The following is a 25,858-nucleotide window of genomic DNA, read 5'->3' as shown; positions in this document are numbered from 1 at the left end:
CTCCACAACTATATGAGGAAACTGTGTATTTATTTTATAGTCTGCTTTGTTTAACTTCTGTGACCTGCAGTAGAAAACTGCTTTATTTCCAGTGTATCTAAGCTAGTGTAACTACTCTGGAAAAAAACTTATAAATGAACACTAGACCTTAATATTAAACAGCATCTAAAGTTACGAAAGAATTTTTAATTTTGTGGAAAGTCCCTTTCAGTAGCCCAGTTAAGAGGAGAAAATATATAGTCCTTATGGAAGGTATGTATCAATGTGGTTTAATAAGCCACTATGGCTGCTTTTTCTGCTAGACTGCAAAGCTAGTGGAGATCTATATTTTAAAATATAAACAAAGTAATTCTGCATATTTCCCTGGGAAAAATAAATAAATAAAGTTAACAAACTCTCCCCAGACCCCAAACACTCTGTTATCTGCCTGTAGTTTTGGGGAAACTTACGCACAAATTATTGGAAATTACTGTTTCACTGACCAGTTATGACAAAACATACTGGTAACATTGTGTTACTGGTAACACTGTGTTACTCTTAAACCTGAAGTGTATTTTGCATTACTGCTATAGTGCTGAAATTTATTATGATTTTTAAAAAAAACGTTTTTCAAAAAGCTTTAAAAAGTTTGAGCCAACCTTGAGACTTTATCAGTTATTTGGAAAAGATGGAAAAATATCCCTCCATTCCTCTCTTTTACTAAAAAAAAAAAAGCGTTATTTTTATTAAAATAAATACTGTCTGCTTCTTTGTGTGCATGTATGTATCTACAACATTTTGTTGACCTCAAGTTAATTTTAATCTGTTTGCCTAGCTATCTAGGAAATATCATGGGAATCAAAATGTGAGCATGCAGGAAGAGATTGATTTGTTTAAATGCATTTTCTTGAACCTCCTGCTCCTCAAAAAAGCTACCTAAAGAAGTCAATGTTTTGTAGCTCTTGGTAGCTTTAAACTGAATGTCTAACTGGTTGGTGGCAGGTTTGTGACAGGCAGATCTCTTTTCCACAAGTACCTTTCATCTAATAGTTAAGTAATGAGGTGTAGTTAATAATGAGTTATTTGGCAGCCTGCATTGCTGTCTTTTGATTTGCGATCTTAATAATGAGGACTTCACTGTGGTATACTGGGTAGTATACAAAAATATATATATATATTTAAATGTATGGATATTTGTGTGTGTGTATACAGACTTGAGAGAAGAGCAAACATCTATTCATAGCATGATGCTGATATTAGGGGCTGAATAAGACTAACATGTTGTCTTTTTAAAGGCTGCATGGCTTTGAGAACCATAGAACTGCACAGGACTTTGCTTGCTAATATAAGCTTTGATGCAAGTGAAACCATTTTTCACTGTATCATTTGCTAAGAGGGAATGCGGACTCTGAAGATGATCAGAGTAGTCTTTTGCGTTTAATGCAGAAAAATGCTACAGCTGTTAGACTTCCTAAGCTTCTGCTGATGCCCTGACAATTCCAGTTTTGCTTTTTATAGCAGACAGATCAGTCGTGGAAATCAAAGTTTGTGCAACTCTGAAATGCAAATCGAATGTGTAATGCAAATCGTGTAATTAAATCTATCTGTATGTAAACTACCTTTTAAAAACTGTAGGTTTATAAATGTTGATCGTTCTGTGTGCTTCTAGGTCTGTTTGTGCTTTCTGAACTGAAACGGCCAGTAAGTAGCCCTGTGTAGGGGATGCTGAAAAATCAAGTAAACTGAACCAGCTTTAATGCATGCTGCACAACCAGGCTAGATGCATATCTGGTGACATTCAATTGGAAGGCTCTGTAGCTAGTTGGCAAGCTTCCTTCTGCTCTGTTTCTCTATTAAATGCCAATCTTATACTTTCAAGAATGAGACCTTCTTTGGAAAGAAGTGCCTTAAAACAAACTATGCCTTTGAGTGTGCACTGGCAGGATCTTCCACGCCACCTGCCCAGGCAGGACCCCTGCACAGACGTACTGCTCTCGTTATAGTGACCACCGCTGCCTTTGACATGACATCTCAGTGTCTGTCAGGTCCTTTTATGCTTCAGAAGACTAAACCAGATGTGTGTGATCAGCTTATGGAAAAAAAGCACTAGCGTTTCATCTCTCTTTCTAATGAATTACAGAACTATTTCTGAAAAATGGGCAGCTTTTGAATAATCAAAGTCATGTATATTTCTGGAACTGGGATTAGGATGGCAATATTTATCTTTGAATTCTTAAGACAGATAAAAATCAAAAGTCCAAACCACCAGCTATTTTTGTTAAATGTTTAGATTAATCTAGAGAAATCGACTGAATCTTTAAAATTGCTTATTCAAATGTGTATTTAAGAACTTTATGCTGAGCATTTCATTTCTTTCTTAAAAGACTTCTCTATATGGCAACGTAGCTTTTGAGGGAAAGATATTATTTGATTAATCATTATGATCTTTTTGAAACAGGCAAGTCATAACACTATTTTCTCAATTGAAAATTGAGGCCTTAGGCAGAAACTTCTGCAGACCATTTAAAAAGTTTTAACTAATACTTTTGTCTTCTCCTTAGCAATTTCAATAAAGCTTTCTTTATTCCGACAGCTGATGCTATGAAATACATTTAATATCTCTAAGGATGTCTGACTTTTTTTTTTGGCAACACTAGTTCCTCCATTCACACTTAAGTGAAGATAGTTGTCTGACTGAATAGAAATAAAACAGGAATTAGATTTATTTTTTTCTTTTTGTGTCATTCTTTGCTACTTATTAGCTTGCATCATGGTTTTCCCTGCATGCCAAGTGTTTCCATCTACTGTTACAGACAAGTGTTGGTTGCTGGTACCAATAACAATTCATATCCACTCTTCTGAAAGGCTAGCATCCCCTCCAGCTGATAATAGCTGTCATTGCTATGGTTATTTTGATCGTGTTTTTTTTTTTTTTTTTTTTTTTTTTTCTTCTTCAAATGTGGGGTAGTGAAAGCATGAAGAACAATTGCTGCTACTTTACAGAGGTATCACTGAGTTTATTTTTGTGGTAGGTGAAAGGCTTGTATCTTTCCCTATATCTCTGTTTTCACCTACTAAAGAATGTTTTACTGCTGATCACAGAAGCATAGTTATCTTTTATGCAATTGAGCCTTTTAAAAAACAGCCTATGTACTACAGCCAAAGCTGGTGAAAAACCTATTGCAGGGAGTTTTAAACTTGGAGGAGGGAAATGATGTTTTGGATTGAAGGAAAGACTATTAAAACTCTGCAGTTGCAATTGTACACATAGTGCAGTAGTTACAATTTAAAATTGATTAATGAAGCCTTCTTGATATGTTTGCTTATAATTTATACAACAGCTTTTGTTAAGTGATCTTTACTTTTTGCCAAATGAAAAGGCCAAGTATTTTTTTCAAAGAAGTGATGACGAGTGACTTGATGCAGTCTTCCTTTTCACCTCGTCAATATATTTCCTTTCTTATCTTTTGAGACTACTGGCAGAGAGATCTGTATAATTGTCTTTATATCTTCTTAACCTTTTTTTTTGGTCATCAGTCTTGAATTAAGTATTAGTCACATCTCTCAAGTCTTTCTCAGGTCCTCTATCTTAAAGTATTCAGCTTGACTTGTAAGTCAAAGTGGGTGGGCTTGGACACTTCAGACTGTCTTTGAGTTGAAAAATTTGTCTGCAAAGATGTCAGTTTCCAGAAAACTCTGCTGCTTTGTTCAAATTAACAGGGGATAATCCTTTACCAAAAAAAAGAAACACAGTGTTTTGATTAGGTATGTTTTTCCAGGAGGGGGTTCTAAAACGTATCTGAATCAAACCAGCACTGCTCTGTAGTGAAGTCTGTCAGCTGAGTTCCCTAGCCACTTGTGCCATCAGTGTTAAAAAATAAAAATAAAAATAAAAATGGCAGCTTAACTACCTATTCAAGGCACATTTGCTGCTGCATATTTAGCTGCTATTTGCTACTGAAGCAGTATGAAGCAGCTGGAGCCAGCCAGTTAATTTGTCTGAGCTCCTTTTAGTAATATTTAAGAATATACCAAAAAAAAAAAAAAAAGAAAAAAATCCACTGTTTATTATATATTATGATTAGCATGCATATATTATGATTAGCATGACTTTTTCTTTGCTGAGTCAACATTCAGATGCTTTAAGACTTGCCTGAAGTTATCTTGAACAAATCTGAATTTCACTCTCAACAGGAAAAAACATCTTGTGGAGCTGATTCCTATCCTCATAGTTTGACTTCCTTGTTGCAATTACAAATCAAAAATGAGTTGGGCATCACTTATCAAACTCTGTAGTAGGATATGGATACGCATTTTTATTTTTTTTAAATATATACTTTACATGGGTTATCGGGATGATTTGAAATTTTGAGATGGATATTAGTATCAACTTTGCTGGGACTGTCATAAAAGTAGTTGTGTGTGTACTTAAGTGTTTCACTAAGTAAGGCCTATTTATAAATAAAATCTTTCACTCAAATGTTGTCAAGCCTAGTGATTTTTTTTAAGTCATATTCTGCTTGAATTTGAGCATGCAGATTTCCTATAGATAAATGAGGATGTGAGCTTATACCAATTTACATACTCTGTCATACTCTTGAGTATAAATGCTTTTACCCTTACTAAATAGAAAGTTGTTCTTTCCCCTTTCATTCAGGAGTAATAACTAACTGCAGAATAAAGGTGGGCATCTAAACACATCTTTCAGGAGTAGCTGAGTCACTGCAAAGTTTCCATCCTACCTTTTCCTCTGGAAAATTAAATATGTGCAAAAGCCTTTACCTGTGTTCAATGACTAACAAGTAAAATAATCATTGATAAAAGATGTTTGGGACTGGGAGGGAACTACTTTCTCTGGGCTGGGTCACTGAGGTAGGACAGCAAACTGTCTCACCTGGTACAAACTGTAGCGAAGGGGAGTGTTGGACAATTTTCACAGGACTTTTTTTATGCTTATAGTTCCTAACCTGTTCCTCTAATGCAATGATGGCTGTGATACCTGACTCCTCTTGTTGCACAAGGCTGTAGAAGAAGTAGGACTAGTGTGGACTAGTAGTGCTAGTGACCGTGGATATCATATGAAAATATGTTGGATGCGAAGGACATACATGTTTGAAATGTTTCTTTAACTTTTTCACATAGATCATGGTTTCTAAAACTGTTATTAACTCCTTATTTTTGATCAGGTAAAAGGTTTTCTAATTGAGCTCTTAGATTCTGTATATCTCGTTATCTCCTACATCCTCTGGCTATATGTCAGTCCTGATAGTGTCTGTAAGAATGACTTGAACACCTGTCCGCTTAGTTTGTGAGCCTTCTTAATTGACAGATTTTCTTCCATGTTTCCTTTCTTGAGGTTATTCACCTTACAATAAACAGTTGATTCTCTGCATTTTTACTCTTGTCTGATTAATTTTATACTGCTAGTTTCAGACTTTCTCTGACTGATCCTTTTCTCCTCAAACATTTGAGAGCCTTCCAGCTTGATGTCATAGTAAATTCCAATAAGTGTTCCAATAAATACTGTTCCTGTTCTCTCATCGATGCTGAATGTATTAACCTAAACAAAAACGGGCACAGGATCTCCCTGTGGGACTCTTAAAAATATCTTACATTTTGTCATCAATATGAATTACAGTTTGCAACACTTCCTCCGCAGTGTGATACTTATTCTATTCTGAGTTTGCAAGTTCCCATGGAGAATAGGTTGGCAGCATTGACATTTTTTTCTGGAGCCAAGTTGCATTGATTCTGATGCTTCGTCTTTATTGACAAAGCCATTTTTTTTTTCTTTCAAGTTAATCAGCTGGGTTAATATGACATCTATTTGTTCTTGATTAATCCATTTCGATTGTCTTCCCACCTTGGTACCCTACAAGTGTTTGTAGGTTGACCGTTTCAACTTGGTCAGGATCCCAGGAGTAGCAGCAGGTTGAGCAAAAAGGATTGATGTACGAGGACCAGATGCGGGACAGTGCTTTGTGTATGGTGTGAACTGGGCTTTTAGGAAACTGGCCTAGAAAGAACGGAATAATCGTGTTTTGTTCTCAGAATCCTGTGTGGCGTTGTTGACACAACCAAGTCTCGGTCAGTGAGGTTTGAAAAAATCATAAATGCTTTGAATTTTTTTAAAAATACTTACTTGCAGCCAAAATCAGTTTTCTAGTTGAATACCTTCAGTATCCTATCCAAAATAGGGAACAGCTATATTTGGTGATGGCACAATTGTTAACATTGCTATTTTCAGGTTCAAAATATGCTTATGCAAAGAAAATGGAAGTATTTTGCTGACAATATTTGCTAAGCATTTTTCCAGCAAGAACCAAAATTACTAAGTCCTGTAGATGAGTCATCAGTATGCCTTTAAAAGTTATTTATTTATTTTTAAGGACAGACTTCTCAAATGTTCATCAGAATAAGTTAGCCTAGAGTAAAGGTTGAAAGAAACAGATGTTCAGTGAGGTTGAGCTGATGATGCTGTATATAAAATTTCTGCTATTGTTATTTATTTAGGTTTTCCTATTGGAGTTGTAGCTATGGATAAGTATTTTTGTTATGGTAGGGACTGTACAGATGTATATTAAAAAACAATCTTTGAAGTTCCTGCTAAAGAAATGAAAGATGCCAATTGGTTGTTATGATGCCTAGGATTGCCAGTTGGCTCTGACTCAGAAGCAGGAGTAGGAGTAGAATGCGTATCAGACACATTTCACACTGCTGTCTGCAAATAAGACAGCTGAAAGAATTTTATTCAGGTGATCACGTTCTTTTTAAACAATTTTAAATATAGAATAATATAATACTACTAATAATAAGAATATGCTATATGGACGAAATATATTCAAGTAAATTTGGAATCAGCTTCTTGCAGGAGTTATGCCCCATGCTATAAGGAAAAAGAAAGACGAAATAGGAAGATAGTGTCTAAGTCTAAACACTACTGAAAGAAAGGACCATTGACATCTGTCTGGCATTTGAAAGCGGACTCTTTACTTTCAAGACCGGAGGTAGAGAAGGTTGGAAGTACAAGAGGTGGGTAGTAAATTGTGAAGAGACAAGCTTGCCAGAGTCTGACTCTTGGCTGTGAAATGAGAATGTTACAGTATTTCTAGTATTTGAAAATGTGGGGAGAGTCGTTAAACCAAAACAATCAGAAATGGGGAAGAGTTATGGGGAAAAAACAATGGGAAATGAGGAAGAATTATTAGAAGTGCCATGAAAACAAGCCGAGTTACTCAAATTATACGTTGTCAAAATGTATGCATTGCCTGACCTGTAATACTTCCATCACTCTAAGAACCCGTATGTCATCAGGGATAAGAATTTTTGGTGCTCCTCTCTGTTGTATAATGCCAGTCACATGCCAGACAGATAGCCTGTCTCATCTGTACAATTTCCTTTTCGAGTCCCTATAAAACAGCCTTGCAAAATATGTTCCCAGAGCCCATTGTCTCCTCACTTTGTATTCCCCTATTCAACCCATTGAAATTAAATTTTAGGGTTCCAAAAGTATCACAATTGCTCCTCTAATAGCTTGCAGGCTTGAGTAGTCAAGTATGGATCTTTTTATGTGCGTGCATGTGTCAGTGTGTATACATGTGTGCGTGTGTATGTAAGTGTGTGTATGTTAAGACTCCTTTATGAGCTGGAAATCTGGAGGCAACTTTTCTGTGGCAAACCTGTGTCGACAAACTTAGAGAGAGAGCTGCCAAGGAGGCTGGCACTCTTGAAGCTGCAAGGGCACGTGTGCTGTTCCTGCAGACCAGAGCAGAAGGCTCCCTACCTGAGTTCGTGGGAAGGCTGTGGGACTCCCCTGCTAGGTTAGTAGTCGGGAAAGAGTTTACAGGTTAAGAGCATGGAGTTAGTTTTCCATCTGACCTTCCTTGCCCACCAGCACAGAGCAGCTTTTCTGTAGTATCAAAAGACGTTATTGTTTGCCAGGATAACGATGCTAATAAAGCCTCTTGTACAAACATATCTAATATCTATTATGTTGCAAAAACTGAGTACTACTATAAGCAGTTTTATTACTGCTAAAGCATTCAAACTAGGCCTTTTTCCATCACCACTGTCTGTGAGGACAGCTTGCATTTTTAACATTCCAGTATTTTTCAGTATTACCTTCCTTAAGGTGAACTGTAATAAAACGCAAAAACAGAAGTTTTCTACTATAACTGTAAAACTGGGAGACTCAGCACTCAGCACCAACCTATTAATTACAGAGACTTTCAAATGTTTATCAACCAAATTATTTATTTCTGATCTGTCAGTTGCTTTGGTTCCTTTCTGCTCCATTTCCTTTTACTCTACAGGTATAAAAGCTGAAATCAAGTATGCTCTGATATGCTTTAATGATCTTGTTTGAAATTATTAGGTATTTATTCTTTGATTATTGTCCCTGATCTTCACGTGGCAACTGATGAACGCTCTCAGTCTACTGTAGTACAGAGCAAACTGGGTTTGCATAAGGGCAAGCACTCATCTGGTCAGATCCCTGATATGCAACATGAACAAAGGTAAAACTAGGCTGTCCTTATAAAAATCATTGATGTGTATCACAGTAAGGTCTTAAATTTGTCTGGTTTAGCAAAACATGAGGCTCACGTCAGAGGGATATTTTGTGTGTGAATATTGTATGTTTGGGTATGGATTTACCTTCAGAATATTTTTTAGGAAAAAATGTGAGAAGAGACAAAATTAGTAATTTATTTTCTGGAAAAAAAAAATCCAAGTTCTTATTTAAAACAAAACAAACAACAACAACAAAAAAAGGTAAAACAATTTGCAGGTGTGTTTTTTATGGTAAGTCATATATTCTAGTTAAACTGATTTCTTTGTTGTAGTAACTTCACAGGCTACGTTACAGTGCAGATAGGCCCTTATCTCACTAACAAATTATTTTAGTATTTTTCTCTTTGTAGGGTTGCTACATATTTCTCTGGAGATGAATGAGACCTTAATATGGTCTCCAGACATTATTGTCTTCAGAGAAAAAGTAGAGAGAAATTGTATTAAAATAGGTGATCTGCAGTACAGTGTATTGCCCACCTAAAGTGTTCTTGGCTATGCTTTCTCAGTTGTGAAGGCTAACATACTAGATTTTTTATTAGAATTAGAAATAGGAATAATTTTCATTTCCAGGTTTTCTCCATTTACTTGTTAACCAAGTAAACAAACAAGAAAAAACCCAAAACACCAAACAAAAACCACCCCTGATTTTCTTTAAAAGACACATAACTAATATAATATGTAACACGAGAATATTTACTTTTGTTTGACTGACTTCTCAGACGGTTTTCATGTCTGCTTTGCCCTGTTAAGGAGTCTACCATAATGAGCAACTCTGAACAGTTCACTTTCTGAAAAACAAGTGACTCGTGGTAATGCTCAAGTGTGGTTTGTAACATTCAAAAGAACAACAAATACTAAAATATACAATTTTTTTCAAACCCGCACTTAAAAATAATAGAATATGAATTGTGACATCAAGAAATACTGATTTGAAATGTATACGAAATAGATTTCTGATGAAGAGGGAATTTAAGAAGTGCTTCTTTAAGAATTCTGGAGAGATACACAAACCACCTTCTGTAAGCTCTCTGAACATAACTAGCATGCTGCTCAGTTTATTCAGAAAGGACTGTAAATTCTGGAAGTTTTAACTTGATATGTTTGCAGGTAACATGATTGATGTGTAATTCTAGAATGAAAGGAGTATTTAGAGTCTTGGCTATCAGTTCAGCAGTTCTTATTTCTTAAACAAAGACAGGTCAGATATTCGTCTTGTCTTCTGTAAGTGTTACAGTTTCTGATTTTATCCTATGAATACGAACACATACAAACTCACAAAATAGTCTAACACGAATGCCTATCGATCACTAGATCAGAAAAACGTAATAGTGGAAGGGGGCTAACCTATCTGTCATAAGATTTTTTTTTCATAACTTCTCAGAGGTATATCATATTATAAATGCATTAGAAATGTTTTGCTCTGAGGATATGTAGCATTCCTATAAAGGTTAAATCAATAAAAATGATTTGGCCACATTCCTAAGCATGGCTAGAACAGGTAGCCCGTTGTTTAAGGTACCCTTGAATTTCTGGATCAGATTATTATGGTGCAGCAAAAAGGCTTACTAAAGGCTTCTTACTGTCTGCAGACGTTCTGTGTTTCTATGTGAAGATATCATCAGCCTAAAAAAACCTTCAGATTTTCTGGGCTACTGAAAAAAAAGAGTATTTTTATGTATATAGGTTTCAAATGTTGTGCTGTGTGTGCTCTAATTTTTAAAGGAATTTTTGCAGCAAGAAGGGTGAAGACACATCAGTAATTGATAACAACCAGGTATGTAAAGGAGAAAAAGAGAGAAGTATTTTAAATCAGTGTTGAGACTAGTAAAATTATTGCCCATCTTAGTATCTTTAAGTTTGTTTGGCTTATTTTTATTTAATGCATATCTGATCAAATAGAGTAACCATTATGTATTATGTGTATTTACTATATGTAGTCAGCTCTATAGGCAAGCAGGATTCTTAAATGTGATGGTAGAAGACTTCAAACAACTGATAGTTCAAATTCTTCTAATTTTTTACATAGCCGATAAAATTTAAACCCCATTAAACAGTGTTTATTCAATACATCTGCTTGGTTCAGTGGACAGTCTTGAAGTTTGACAGTAGAGTATTTTTATAGATTTTTAGTGCATTTTAAAATCTTTCACGGACATTGAGGAGCTACTGTATATTATTGTTACAGGGCAGATTTGTCATACATTGCATGCATGTGCTATGCATCTACACTCCTGACACTTTTATATAGTTTTTATGGAACACAAGCTTACTGTAAGAACATGTCAGTAAGACTAGAGTTTAGCTTCTGCGGGTGTTTTAAGTGTATTTCACACAGTCTCACTCTGCCCTTTAAGAGTACTGGAAGTGCAAAGCAGTGCCTTTTCATCTTTTTCTGCCTTTCTTCCTTTTTATTTTGTGTGCGTGCGCGTGCAGAAGAGGTCCTAAGATGCATCCTAAAGCATACAATCAGTTTACATGCACTCCTGGCAACCAGGACTATGTCTTTCAAGATGTTTTTCAGTTGTGAAAATTTGATCAGTGAATTAACCGCACATCCGGCTACATACATCTTTGATCAGAATTAGGACATTCCAGCTCGTGTGTGTGTGCATGTAAGCAGGCTGCATCGAGCCGATTTTACACATGTGCAGTACACATGTGCCTCAAAATTAGTTAGTAAACTAATATTATAATTTCAAGTAACAAAATTACGGTCTTCCAAGCCTTTGTTTGCTATTACACGCCCTGTAATAATTTATCTTTCTATCTGGGCAAGGTTAAGTCTTCATTTATTTTAAGATGTGCTAACACACACTTAGATGGCTCAGCCGTAATTAAGATTTTGCTTGTGATTTTTAAAGGTAATATTAAAATGTTATGTTAATGAGCTTAGAACCCCAAATTATCACGAGGTCATGACTGAATTAATTGCTGTACAGAATAACAGAGTAATTTTAGGTCCTCTTCCTTAAATACTGTAAAATTAAAAGTAGTTTGAGTGTTTGCATATGCAATACACAGTCACAGTGTTGCATTAGAATGAAATTGTTCTTTCTGCAGTACGAAAATGATTCTTGCTGTGGAAGATATATTTCTGCCCATTTGATGCTAAATTAATTTTTTTCTTGCTACCTAGATTGTGTTATTTTATTATCCACACAGGATTGGATTTTTCCCTGAACGTTGGTTTCTTTAATAAAATGTCAGTATAAAGAGTGTGCCTTCTGAATTCGTTTTAGTGTTTCTGTTTATGCCTTTTAATCAGAAAGGGGGGGAAATAAAAATATACTGAATAGCAAGAAAAATATAGTACTTAGTTTTGAATGTACAAAGTTGGATGTAAGAAGTGTGGGAAGGAAGCAAAGTGAATGCCCTTTATGCAAAAAGTCCTTTTGGGAAAAGAGAACATTTTTACTGGTGTATACTAAGGTACACCGCCTAAGTAAATAGTTACTGCTTTCTGGTCCTGTCAGTTTTAAATAAACCATTCATTGTTATGGCTTGGTTATTCCACAAATAACCAAGTGCAGCTGAGTTAAACTTTTGATACCACTGATTGGAAAAATGCAGATGAAGAACTCTTTTAACGTGAATTTACACTGCTGTTCTTTTCTTAGAGGAAACAAGTTTTGCAGATTGTGTTAGGAAATAAATATCCTGCAGACTTTAAATGCTCTATTACAAAGCTGCTCCTGTGCTCCAGCATTATACAATAGCTAATAGCATTAATTTGTCAAACTCTTATTAATAAAAGCGTCGCTAAGCTTGAACATACGTGTCCCTTCAATATTAAAGAGCAAACTTGACACTTTTTTTCCCTAGAAGTTTTCTATTTAAAGGGACAGGATTCTTGGTGGAAAAGGTGATACATTTGAAGGAAAGCAGTTACACGTGGAATTCATACAGTAAATTCAGCAGGGCATGGGTACTGTATCAGCTCAGTGTTATGGCTCACCTAGCCTACAACTTTTTGAGACATGATAAACTGAAATAGCATATTCTGGCACAGTCTTCGGAACTAGGTTTTTTGTTGATCGTGTCTTAAAATGCCCTTTTTTCCCCCCCCCATTGAATTATAACTACTTAATCTGTGTAAAGTAACTCTTGCTGGTCCTTCTTGAAGGATGGTATTTATAGTAAATTCTTGATATATTACAATATTAATATAAGAATAATATTAGGGAGTAATAATTCTTGGCTGAACAACTCCGTATTTCATGTCAGAATTATTTAAAAGTATATACAGGGTGCCTTATTTGTTTCATCAGTTCCAGAAGAAAAACTGCACTGTGTCAAAAGCAGCAGCTGACCTACAGATAAGAGTACATGCATGGTTTCACTTTGAAAGTTGAGGTGAGTTATTCTGGTCCAGTCCACTGTCCACAAAAACAATTTTTGCCTTCTTGGGATTATGGGAATAAGGAAGAAGATACCATCAGGCTTACTCCCAAGCATCTATTTCCTCAGAGATATTGCCAAGTATTCTGTAGTACTTGCTTTTGCAATGCTTCTACAATCTATTATTTCATTACTAGCACTAACGCTTCCAATTTATGTAGAACATTACAATAGTGTTAATAGGTGTTCTCTTTTACAAGTATAAAGGTGAGACCCTTGCTTCAAATCCCTGTACTGCCTATTAGCAAAGGAGAGATGTGAAGTGTAGTAAATGTTCCTTGGATATTTGTACTGCTGGGAAATTGGAATGTGATAGCAACTTCTGTATTTGTGCAACCTCTGTGTTAGGTTAAGGACTTTGTACCAATACAGATGTTTTCTAAACTTACGCTATCACTCTGTTTTACTTGAAGAAATTCAGCATTTTAGAAATACGAATCAGTAGGAATTAAAGTTTGAAGCTATATACGTATGCGTGTTTGCACATACACAACTCATTAACATTTCTCCCAAGAAAGAATACCCTGTTCTAATACTGCACATGGCTACATTAAAATATCATGCTTTTTTAACTCTGTGTTTTCTGATCTGTATTTATATGAATTACAGATATCCTTGGAGATTAGCACTACGTGGAAGTGAAAGTATTTGCACATAATTACTTGTCTATATTGGTTTCCTTAAAAATAAATAAAAAAAATCATCTCTTTTACTTATTAGTGTGGTGTCATTTCTGTTAAGTGCGCTTGACAAAGAAATTAAATTCAACAATTAATAATGATGTGTAATGTCACCACGCTCTAACTTGTTATGCCAGACCCACTTGCACCCAGCGCATGGTCGTCAGCATATGTGCGTCCACATGCACATCGATGCAACCACGTCCCGCTAGTGCTGCAGTTAATTGGCTTTGTGAGTGAGGTTGGGTCCTTTTCTCTGAACAATAAAATATTATGTAACTGGCAAGGGCTCTGTCTTTCTGCAAACCGCAGCGTGGATTTAGATGTGAGATATCTGACCATGAGGGATAAGTAAACAATGGTTTGGCATGCTTCAGGTTCAAATAAATTTTGGGGAAAATAAATGTATGTAAGGTCATCAGAATTTAACTTTCCTTCTTCGAGAAAATGAATGATAATAAATTTCAAGTCATTATGAAATACTAGCAATTCTGATGAAATATAATATGTGAAATAAGTTAGTGTCTATCAGAAATACAGTAACCATATTTGGATGAATTCCTGCCAAAACATTTTTGCCACAGGGGTTTTAGCTAAAACATATTAAAACTTAAAGCTATTGTTAATTCCAGAGCTGCCTGACCTTAACGAAAATGACATTTTTAAAAGACAGGGATAGCAGAAGAAACTGTTTTCAGCAGTAAAAATAAAAGTAGTTTTATCAGAGATGGAAACTTATTCTTAGAGAAAGCTGTTAGGAATACAGTAAGTATAATATAGAAATACTTTTTTTTTTTTTTTTTGTAGTACCACATTTATTTAAAGGAAAATGGAGCCATTTTCCCTTTAATCTTTTACTATGCTAAATTAATTTTTATAAATAAAAATGTTTAATAAGGAGTGGGTTGCAGAGGATAATTTAATTGCTCTGATTAAAATGACTTCAGCATTTAAAGTGAGTCAGTAGAAAACCTATGTCTCTTTTCCTCCAGGGGCAAGTTCATACATGAAATAGGAAACTTATAGCTACATGAGGAAGGCTAGAACAGTACACAGTATGCTAACAAGCAGAATAAAAAATATATACAGGAAACAGATGCATGAATAATGGATTTTTTTATTGGAAGTGTTAAACTATTTTACAACGTAGTAACCTGAGTTTATTTTGTCTTTGTGCTCATCTTTAAAATACTCTTTAGGGTGTGCTTTTCCCTATGTTAAGTGGCAGGTCTTATATTTATTTGTAGAAGGGAGCATGTTTATGTAAGGAAGCGTGCTCTTAGATTTAAGCTTTATTAACTTAAAAACAAAAACACCTGAGAGCAGAAGATACTCCTCCTCAGTCTGTTCCCCATGAGCCTTCAGCAGTTGTTTTGAAAGACGTGTATACAATAAGAATTAAAGGCATTGTATACAATGTCAGCAAAAATGTATTTTGTTGGTAACAGTAGGTTCTTGTTGGGGTTCTGTGGTAGAGGAGGTAGATGTTTTCTGTGTTTTGTGGGTGTCTGCTGTCTCCGGATGAAAATCTGTGGTTAATTCCTAAGTCTGGCAAAATTTACAAGGAAAATCTCTTTGAAATAGCGCACAGTTTACTAATTTATTTTTGAGTACACTTATCAAAATAAATGTTATATTTATTCCTTTTAGACAAATTAACATTTTATACTTAAAATAGCACTTGAATATTTTTTTATGCTGCAGTTTCTTAACCGGTTGTGCGAATCTTGGATTCTCTCAGTGCCTAAGCTAAGACCTTAAAATGCTTCGGGTTTTTACCATATTAAACTCACTATTTATCTTGAGGCTGCCTTAATTAAAATATTATATACTCTAGGGCATATTAAACATGGCAATTTATTGTAATTCTTATTAATGGAGTGTATTTAATGAGTTTTCAGAACCAACTCCATCACCTCCAACACACAATGTTGATTTTTATGAGGTACATAGAGGAAAACATGCACATGGCTAATTTTCAAGCAGTACCGAGCACTGACAGCAGCTGCTGGAGCAGCCTAGCTGGAGAGATCGGGGTGCTCAGCACCTCTGCAGCCTGGCAAGCACAGTATAATTCCTCCTTTCCCTCCGTATTTAACATCCACTGAAATGGACTGGGTTTGTGCATGAAAAAAGGCAGCACTTTGCTTGTGTTTTCAGCCTCCTGTGCTTAACTTGCTGTTTTAGCAAGGCGTTCTGCCTAGCTGCTGGGAGAGACAGCCACCCATGGGTGCATGCCCCAAGGTGTGACATGGCCATACGCAGAGCATGGATGGCTGCTCTTTTGAACTGTCTGCATTGTGTAGTTAGCATCCTTTGCAAGAATACCTTACCGCTTTGTTTTTCTGCTTATACTTAAACGGATCTGATTTTAGATCTCTGCTATTTACTCGAGCCTGCACTGAGCTCCTTGTTATTTGGAACAAGCACAACTGTGTCGTGAAAAGCCATCAAGAGAAATGAAGGTATAAGGTGCAATTTTAAGATTAGTATTAGTCTGACCGTGAGCACGAAATCACACTGCTTGAATTTCAGTATTATTGTTATGCTCTTAATGTGGGGTGGCAGAGCCTTTAAATATTTCTGGTAGAGTAGTTAATACAGCATGGAAGTTTGATATTTGTACAGTTTGTAAAGGAATTTGAGGTGTTACCCTATTTTGACTTCAGTTTTCAAGTATGCACTGGTGCATCATTAATCATAGGAAATGCAAAAATAAATAATATAGTCCCTTTGGATTTTTCATGTGAATACTTACCTTTTCCTTTTTTTGTATATACAGTTGAGGTATTTAGGTAACCCCTAACCTTTTGCTTCAACAAGGAGGTACAGTATAAAAATATTACCACAGTCTTCATATGAGCAGTTCTCTCTAAGAAAACCTCTAGATGAATATTTATTGAAAAAAAGCAAAGTTGCAATACAGAATGACTTAGCTTGGCCTGAATATTATATTTTAGACCACCAGTGAATAAAATTAAAAGCACATGGATTTTGAATAACTAGAAAAGGTTGTAATTGATTAGCACTGCATGAAAGTATTGAAGTAAGTAAGTTTTGATTTGTGAATGGTTCTATTCAATAGAGATTAATCCTGTATGTTTGATAAAATCTTAGTGCCCCTAATGAGTTAGGTGTTTTTTTTTCTCAGTTTATTTAACCATCAGATATTTCAATGTTCTTTTAACAAGCTGGAACATTTCTATCTTAGTGAATTTTGCATCAGCGCACTGGATTAAACAATATTGGTTATTAATAGTTAATTTGAGACAGATAATTAAACAAATCAATGCATTTTGCTGCCTAAGAATTATAGAAATGCTGCAGTGTAATTTTGCATGTTTTAGGGGTTTAAGGTACCGAAAGCCTGAGTGAGAAGCTTGCAGCTTTCTTAATGCAAATGATTGTAGTCATTCCTGCATTCCTTCAGTATTATTTTTTGAAGTCCCAGTATTTTGAATTATGTTTATACAGACTAGTGATCGCTGAGATTTTGCTTCACAATCACAGAAATATGTTAAACAGAGCAGGAACATACAGAAAAAAATCAGCTTTATAGGCATAATCAGAAGGGATCTGTTTCGGTCTTATCAGTATCTTAAGCAAAATAAAAAACTACAATTCCTTGCCAACTGATAAAACAGTTCAGAACTGACAGCTAGAAAAGGTGCTTTTTTTTTTTTTTTTTTTCTTCTCAAGGGTAAATGAGAATATTCTGGCGAGTATTTTCAAATAAACAGAGTAAATTTCTTGCTGTTAACTTGAAGTATTTCATTTAGGTTTATCACATCTGTCTATAGGGATCAGTTACCAGAAGTTACATGTTAAATAGTTGATTAAATTATCAGCCAAATCCTGATCTAATTTACGTCCTTCAGTGAAATTCTCTTACAAAGATGCACAGAACACATTTGAAAAGTTTTTTTTTTTTTTATCATTTGTAACTATTACAGGAGGCATTTCAAGAGTATTTCATGCTCTAAAGTGTCTTGTACAAATAATGTTTACCAGATTTTCTAATAAATATGCTATTCATTTTTTTTCATTGTATTAGTTCTGAGATTTTTTTTTTTCTTTAGGTGATACAGATACAAATATAATGGTCGAAATGAACGCACTGATATTTAAAAGCTTAACCAGGTCACTCGCATAGGCAGAATGCAGTCAATACCTGTATATAACACACTTAACACAGAAATACTCTGGCTATGAAACAATAGCAAGTTAATTCAAATGCTCTTAACTGTAGAGGAATACATGTTCCCTGTAATTAGGAAAGGGTCCTTTATCTTCACTACCGTTATTCCTCGCTTCCATATGAGTTAAAAACACACAGAAAAAGTAAGTGCAATAAGAATTTTCACAAACGTTAATCATCGCAGCGCTGTTTTCCTTCCTGTTATTACTTATCATTATGTGTCTTAATTCTCTAAGAAAAAAACTAATCAAACTCAACAGTCATGAAAGGACTAAGAGATTGCAATAGAAGGAGATACAGTATGAAAAGGAATAAAAATAGATCACGCATTCTGACATCCTGCTGCACCGGTGGTAGGAAACGGTAAATTGATGAGTAACTTGGGTCCTCTGGCTTTTGTTCTTTTTTAAAATGTACTGTGTATCATTTTTTAAAAGTTTTTAAGTTTTCTTTTGGTTTTGGTATAAGAGATACCAGTTACATACTGAGAATTGGCGAGATTTCATCGTTCCTTGCATTTGTTGCTCGTGGCCAGAATTGAATTTGTGTCCCCAACCCGATTTACTGAAGTTTGGAAAAAAGTACTTTTCATGCTGCGGTACTTTCGCCTCGCTTTAAGAATGATCAAAAGTAGACAAATTAAGCAGTCACCACTCCGTGTTTTGATAATTTTAGCCAACTAAATTTCCTCTAATCTCTTTTGGAAGTAAAAGCAAAAGAAAGTCCCTATACATGTAAACTGTATTTCCTGTTGTAAACACTGGGATAATGTGGTCTGGCTACACTTCTGCTGGGCTTCATTAAGACAGCAGTTTTAGTAGAAAAGCTGCTTACCATTTTTGTGTTAGCATTTCAGCTCACCGGTCTGCCTAGTCCAGCTACAGGAGCCGGCACAGGTTCTGTTATTACTTCTGCTATCTGTAGGTCATAAATTAAACTGCTCCCTGCTCTGTGAGAAGCTATTCTTCAAGGCTTTTCCCGCACGCAGCCTTACAGCTTATTCATGTGCTGAACTGGGAACCAGTCAAAGCGCGTGAAGTAGGAGGGGTAAAGGGAACTCCGGTCCTCGGTTCCTTACAATACGAGCCTAATCGGGATGTATACACTGAAAACTGTCCTAGCACTGTTTGTCTTATAATGGGGACAGGGGAGGAAAAGAAATAGCTTTAGCCACAGCCCCAGCCCAGTTTCAACATGATGGACACCATTAAGAAAATCCTGTAAGTTTTCAGATTTTTTTTTTTTTTTTCCTTGGTCTTTCAGAATTTTCAGTTGCGTCAGAAAAAGATGCTTTGAGAGAACTGTTGCATATGCTTCTTACCACCGGTCACGGGGAACTAGAATACTGCATTTTCCATCACATTTTAAAAGTAACTTCATCTTACTTGCAGAGCAATCACTTAAAATCAGATTTGGTTATATTCAATTTGAGCGTGAGGTGCCCTGCGCTGATTTTAAAACTATATCTGAGAGGAAGAAGCTTTTCTAAATACGCCATGATAGAGGTGTAATTTTATAGTGCATTTATGATTTTTTTATGGGCACGTGTGTCTGCAGGACATATAAATAACTGCCTCAGTCTACATACATGATTTCTTAAAGGAACCTGTGTTTACAGTTCTGAATATTGAAGCAAAGATTTGGCAGTGCCCTTCTACAGAGTTTTTTAAACCCCACTTTCAATTAAAGCCTAAATTCATCAGCATATTAAATTGCATAACTTCATTTCATAGGTTAATATTTTTATGCCTGAATGTTTCGCCCTGTTCACGACAAGTGCAATGAGGAGAATTTGCTTTCAGAAACAAGCCCGTTAAATAGCACCCTTTGCTGCTGAATGAGGGCGAAGGACTGCGCATTTCTGATAACTTCATTGGGCATATATGCTTAAAAATAAGATGCCTGGTACAATGATAGGGCAACTAGGGATAGGAGAAGCTGCTACAAGCTGCACGCTGCTCATTACATCAGGTTTAAGGAAACAGAGCTAAATCCTGTAATTCCTTCAGAATAACTTGCATTAAGCAGTCACGTTGGATGCATTGAAGGCTTACGCTTTGCACCGGTTCTTCCTAAGCTATTCCTTGCTGTCGTTGGCTGTTTCCCTACCTACCTGGTCCCTTGTACCTGTGATAGGGCTGGGTATTGTGCTACACCCCATCCCACGTCCCCGGCTGCGGCCACCTCGCGCGGCCCAGCTGAGCACACCTGCTGTCAGAATTAGCCACCGCCGACCTCTTTCTGCTCAGCTCACAAATTTGTTCATAAATGCGCAGAAACTTTTTATGATGACTGCTTCTTCCCCTTCACCCCCCCCCCCCCCAAGCCTGCTATGCTCTCTCCCCACCCTAGCATCCCATTCAGCAAGTTTTTTGTTTCCATAACCGTCCCCAGCATCGTTAAGCAAACCCCGAGCGTGGCAAACGGGAGCTGAGATGTCGCAGTACTCACCCCAAAAGAAGTTTTGCTGACATGGTGTCACTGAACTGAACAGGCTGTTTGATGCCATAGTCCCTCTCGTTTCACGCAGAGCTTTCACCTCCTGGTGTAAATACTTCTTGGATCCTCAAACTGCAAACACAAACCATAGCCAAACCTTGGTTTAGTTTTACAGTGCCCCTGCATTGCATAGACCCTATAGTTGCTTTCTTTTTTTTTTTTTGTCAGAAAAAAAAAAAATTGTTGTAGCACTGGTAACATGTGAAAAGCAAGGAAACAAAACAAAAAAAAAAAGAGAATGAGCAAATATTTGAAGGACCTACTATTACTGCATAGACTGTGGTTAGAGAGCACTTACTGACTCTGTTGGTCTCAGTGGCTGGTAGTGACCTGCGGAGATTAACCATTTAAAACCCAGAGCCTCCTCTGCTGTCCTCCTGGAGAAAGTTTGCACCGCACTTGTGGTTCTGTGGTTGTTTGTGAGGCGAATGAAGCATTCACACAATCCAAAAAAGCAAAAGCTTTAAAACTCCTTTTTTTTGCAAGCACTGTTACTGGAGAGAGAGAATCATGTGGCTTGTGACATCAGAGGACTCGCAGAGGACTGCCTACCACTGGGGCTTGTTCTTGCTCTCTCCTTTTTTTTTTTTTCCTTTTTTTTTTTTTTTTTTTTTGACAAAAGGCCCGTGGTAAGGCCCTTCCTGGCATCCAGAAGGATATAGCTTTTTAATTTTTGTGACTCATGAGGATTTGGAGAGAGTACAAAATGCTGTAAGAGCCCAAACTTCTGTACAGTTAAAGCATATGGACAGCAGAACTTTATTTGTATTCTCAGTTCAGGTTCCCCCCACTCTTCTTTCCCCCTCCTTTTCTTTTTTTTTTTTTCCTCCTTTCCATTTTCTTTTTCTTTTCTCTTTCCCTGCTTCGTTATTGTGTCTGAGGAAAAGTGAGCAAAATTGGCACAAGTGGCTGTGTGAAATTCTGAACAACAGTGATGATTTACAATAATTTACATCTTTGGATTGTATCACGATCTTGGGTCTGCTTCAGATTTGCTGGGTGGCTGGATTCCTTCTGTTTTACTTTTTCTCCTTGTCTTCCTCTACTTGTGAATCTGTAACTCATTGTAAGAAACTTTACCTTGCCGAAGGTCTAGTAGCAGCCTGCTTGTTGGGCTTGTGTTTTTTCCCTGTAATTGGCTGTCACACAAGTGTTAGGCTGGGGATTCCTTTGCAAATCTTAAATCATGTCTGCCTTGCTTTACATGCCTTCAAAACTAGTTGGCAGTTTTATGTAATGCAAATTAAGGGCAATTATTTTGCTTTTATATTGGGGGCAAAATATGTCATTTAAATAGCATAGCCAGTTGTGTACTGCCTTCCGAGGGATGCTTTGGAGTGCCAGTATTGCTGGGATTTAGTACAGACACTGCAGAACAGAGTGAGCTGTGAGACTGTGATTGCGCTTCTGTTAATTGCTGCTTATAGTTTCAGTGTTTAGGAGAAATAGAACAGTCTTTGGCTTTTTGGAAGACCATAAATAACTTCATTCACCAGTTAATGTTAACACTTAGTTTTAAAATGAAACATAAATTTGATGCATATGTAAGATTTAAATGCTTAATATCATATGTGTGCATGTGTGTGTAATATTTTTTATATACTCAACATATTGCAACTTTGACTTTGATTGTGTAATATAAGCCTTTACTGTACCAGTACGGAGTGGGTTAACAAAAGCAGTATTTTTTTGTTTATAATAGAGGCTTTGAAATAAATTGCAAAATGCTGTGTGTAGTAAGGAATAATGTGCACAGACAGTGTGTATTAGTAGTCTTGATTTGCTCACTCAGATTCAGAACAAAATTGGAAACATCTTGGAGAAAGTATCTTATTTTTTGCCTCTTTGGACATTATGTCTAGAACTTTTCTTATTAGCCTGATTGTATCACAGATGCACGGGATTTTCTAGCTTTTGCAGGGTGATTTTTGTTGTTGTTTGCTTGTTGTTGTATATATTGCAGAGAGCAGAAGAATTGTATAAAACACTTTCTAAATATTGTTCAGCTTTTCTTTGTAAAATAAAAGAAGTCTCTTTGAGGCTGGCAGCCCTCTTTTTTTTGTTTTTCTCTCTGTCCTCAGCTTTCCCAGCAAGAAGTTGGCCAGCAGTGGTGGGAGATGGAGAGCTGGAGGTGTGGGTGGAGAGCAGGTTCTCTGCTTTGTGGGGATGGAGAGGAAATGGGCAGGGAGATTGCAGTAAGAAATTACAGCTGGTTCCTTCTTTTTTTTCATTATCATGTATTTATCAAAGCAACACAAATCCCTATACATAAAAAGTACTTTTATAGTATTTATAATAAGGTAAATAACATCGTTCTTCATTCAGTACTTTGGAAGTTATTAGATGCTGATGTATTTGTAGAATTCTGTCTTTAAATGAAAAAGGAGCATTCTGCAAATCACCTACCTTTTACTTTTGTATGAGTGCTATTTAATTCTTCTAGTGATGGATTCCTTTGTAGTTCTTTATATTTTCGTAGTATGGATAAGAACACCAATGGAAAGAAGCTAAGTGCATAAAAATGATGAAAAGATTGGTAATCACTTCATATAAACAAAATATGTTTGTGTGAATTCCAGATTTAATCAACTTCTGATGCAGCAGAAGTCTTTGGAGGTTTCTACCTCTGTTATTTGTGGAACTCTTAATTGTAAGCACAATGTTCCTTCAACTACATCAACTTTTATATGATGGTAGGTAACTTCAGTACTTCTATGTAATAGATCACTTATGTCCTGAACATAGATACTTCTTTTCACTTAAATTTAGTTGATTATTATTATTTTTTTAAACTTTGGAATTTATTCTCAGCTACATCTTTAATATTTGAATATTGAACTTCCTCCAGGGGTCTGACTTTTTAAATTCCTTGCCTTGAGATGTAGTCAGTCTTTTTCTAGAGTGGCTTTTAATGCTGTCAGTTGTGTATGCAGAGCTATTCTCTGACTTGGTTATTATGTTTAGATTTGATAATTTTGAGCTTTTTTTTTGTCCTGTACATACTTTTTCACCTGTGATATCAAGGTCAAGACCACTACAGTGAAGTCTTCCTCTAGTAAGGCAAAATGAGTTAAAAATATATTAAAAGCAGAAGAACAAGTTGTTTAAGTAGGTAAACTAGATGTAGTTTGCAAAAACTGACAATGAAAAACTTTTTTTTTTTTTTTTTTTTTTTTTTTTTTAATAGGCAGTATACAGACATTATAAAACAAAATTGTATACAGACCTTATACCTGTGAAACTGCTGGTTTCTTTCAGTATAGTTTGCACTTTTAGTGAAGCAGATACACGAATCCTAAAATTCACTGTGCTAATGGTGTCTTGATTGCAGACTTACTCTTGGCAGCCTGTTGTTTAAAAGGTAGATCTACAGAAATCGAAGTTCACTTATGACTTCCATAGGGGATGCTTTAAGTCACAATTACACTTACAAAGGAAGTATTATGCTAAGGAATTTCTCTGGTAAACTATAAGCTTGATCTTTGACGACAAGTGGAATCTTATTTAAAGTCAATTGTAATGCAACACTAAAAGATAATTACATCTTTCACTTTTTTTCTTTTGAAATTTGTTTTGAAACTTTTAAGCCATGCTTTATTTCCAAACATTTTGCCTTATGTCACTCAAAGTTCATGCAGCATATAAACAGTATGATCAAGTTTATTTGTACTTAAATGTTTGTTTCTGTGCTACAGCTAGAGACGTATAAATATGCTGTGTGAAGTAATAGGATGACAAACTTGTTAAATTGCACTTGCTTACAAGTTTTACAGTATGTACTATAACAAGACACTGATTTTTATAGTGCAGAAAGTTTTAGAGCAGTTTCCTCAGATGCAAGTGCTAATTGCAGGTGCTATTAATGTATCTGTTTCTGCTAGAGCAGCATTTATTTTGTTTTATTTTTATTTTTTAATGAGAGAAATGTCTCTATTTGGCTCTGGTTTTCATAACTCAGTGAGAAGTCATTGCACATTTTAGAATGATTGTACTGTATTTTCGGATGGTTCTTAGCTAATAGATTTAATTTACCATGTGCATTTAAAATGTTTGCACATTTTAAGGAACTTCTGTTGCTTGACTTGGGTGTCTTGTAGACTTCTAGCCTCCAACATCTTTGCAGCAGCTTCAAGTTTGCTGCTACCATGCTACTGACCTGTTAGAGCAAAAAACTGAAACTGCCCATTAATAAAAATAAAATATAATAACATCAGGGTTATTTCAGTACTCATTCCTTTAAAAATGCTACTTACTGGTGTCTGCAAGGAGTAGTGTGGAATGTCAGTTGTTTCAGCCTTTTTATGATGATTTTCTGTTCTCTACCTTTTTTTTTTTTTTTTTTCCTAAATAAGATGTAGTTTGAAGGAGATGGGACCTGGTACCATGAAACAGAGAGAGAAAAAATACTTCTGTGTTTATAGTGTAAGCAAGCATTGCATATTTTCTGTACCAGGGAATCAGGCTACTGAAATCAAATTAAACTTTAAACTGAACTGTTATTTAAATTAAAAGGATGCTCATCTTCTCTTAATCAGTGAGTACATGATTTAATAGCAAGCGGTTTTCATTCATCTTGAGTTGCCAAGTCTCTGTCCTCTGATCAGGCTCAGACTGATCATATAAGATATAGACTAAAGGTCTATATCATATAGACTAAAGGTCTATATCTTAATGGTCAAATAGACCTTGTCTTGGCTGTTTTTGCTGCTCAGACATTTTTTTTTTCTGACAAGTGTTACTTTCCTTGTGTTCCTCCAATAAGTATTTTGTAGACTGTAGGGTAATTGAGAGATCCCTTTTGATTTGACATCCACCTTCTAAACAGCCATCATACAGCGTTTAATATCACCCTAACCTTTTAGCTGTTTTCTCCTGTCTTTTTTTTTCCCCTTTTTATTTTTTTTTTTTGAAGTCAACTTGCAGAAAATATGGGAAACTTGTCTCATATAACAGCTGAGGATGTGGCTAGGTTAAGGCAGGAAACTGCTACCCACAATGCAATGTTACATACACTACCACTTAATAAAATTTATTTCAAACATGCTACTGACAAAACCAAAGAAAAATAATATCCTAACTATGCTAGTTAGTACACTAAATATATCTTGGGAAAAGTGAAAGTAATCTCTCTAGAGCCTTTCTTGCTTTTAGGCTACAATGCCACCAGTAGTTAAACCCGAGCAGATCTCAGCAGTTAAAAGCAGAGACCTATTTTTAGAAAATATTCACATCGCTCTGGAAATTAATGATTATATACTTTTCAATAACAGCCAAAGTTACTTTATATAGAGAGAAGTACGATAAACTCTCTCCCTAGGTTTTTCTGGTCGTCGAAATATCCTCTTGTGTAGTTTTACAGCTGGCAGCTTTGCTTGCTTCATCCCATGTCCACTGAATCCTACCTTTCCCATAGCCAAGCAGCCTTTCATCTTTCCTTCCCACTTCATCGATTTGTAGGCTGGTCTCAAAATATTTTCAGTGTTGTGTGGGAAAGGAACCGAGAAGTTCATCTTCCTAGCTTATACGAAGAGTT

General features: G+C 35.9%; 2 protein-coding genes across 4 annotated transcripts in view; one reads left to right on the top strand and one right to left on the bottom strand.

The window, feature by feature from the left end:
• Positions 1-20,350, bottom strand: part of RUNX2 (RUNX family transcription factor 2) — a 148,883-nt gene extending 128,533 nt beyond the window's left edge. The window contains exon 1 of the mRNA XM_032184836.1: positions 20,278-20,350. Within this exon, the coding sequence (XP_032040727.1) occupies positions 20,278-20,335 (58 nt within the window). The 5' untranslated portion in view covers positions 20,336-20,350. The remainder of the gene's footprint in view (positions 1-20,277) is intronic.
• SUPT3H (SPT3 homolog, SAGA and STAGA complex component) overlaps positions 1-25,858 on the top strand; it is a 276,406-nt gene that overhangs the window by 22,140 nt on the left and 228,408 nt on the right. The window lies entirely within an intron of this gene.

The sequence above is a fragment of the Aythya fuligula genome, chromosome 3 (genome assembly GCF_009819795.1).
Source record: "Aythya fuligula isolate bAytFul2 chromosome 3, bAytFul2.pri, whole genome shotgun sequence".
NCBI classification, from domain to species: domain Eukaryota; kingdom Metazoa; phylum Chordata; class Aves; order Anseriformes; family Anatidae; genus Aythya; species Aythya fuligula.
This window is presented reverse-complemented; position numbering and strand designations above follow the sequence as displayed.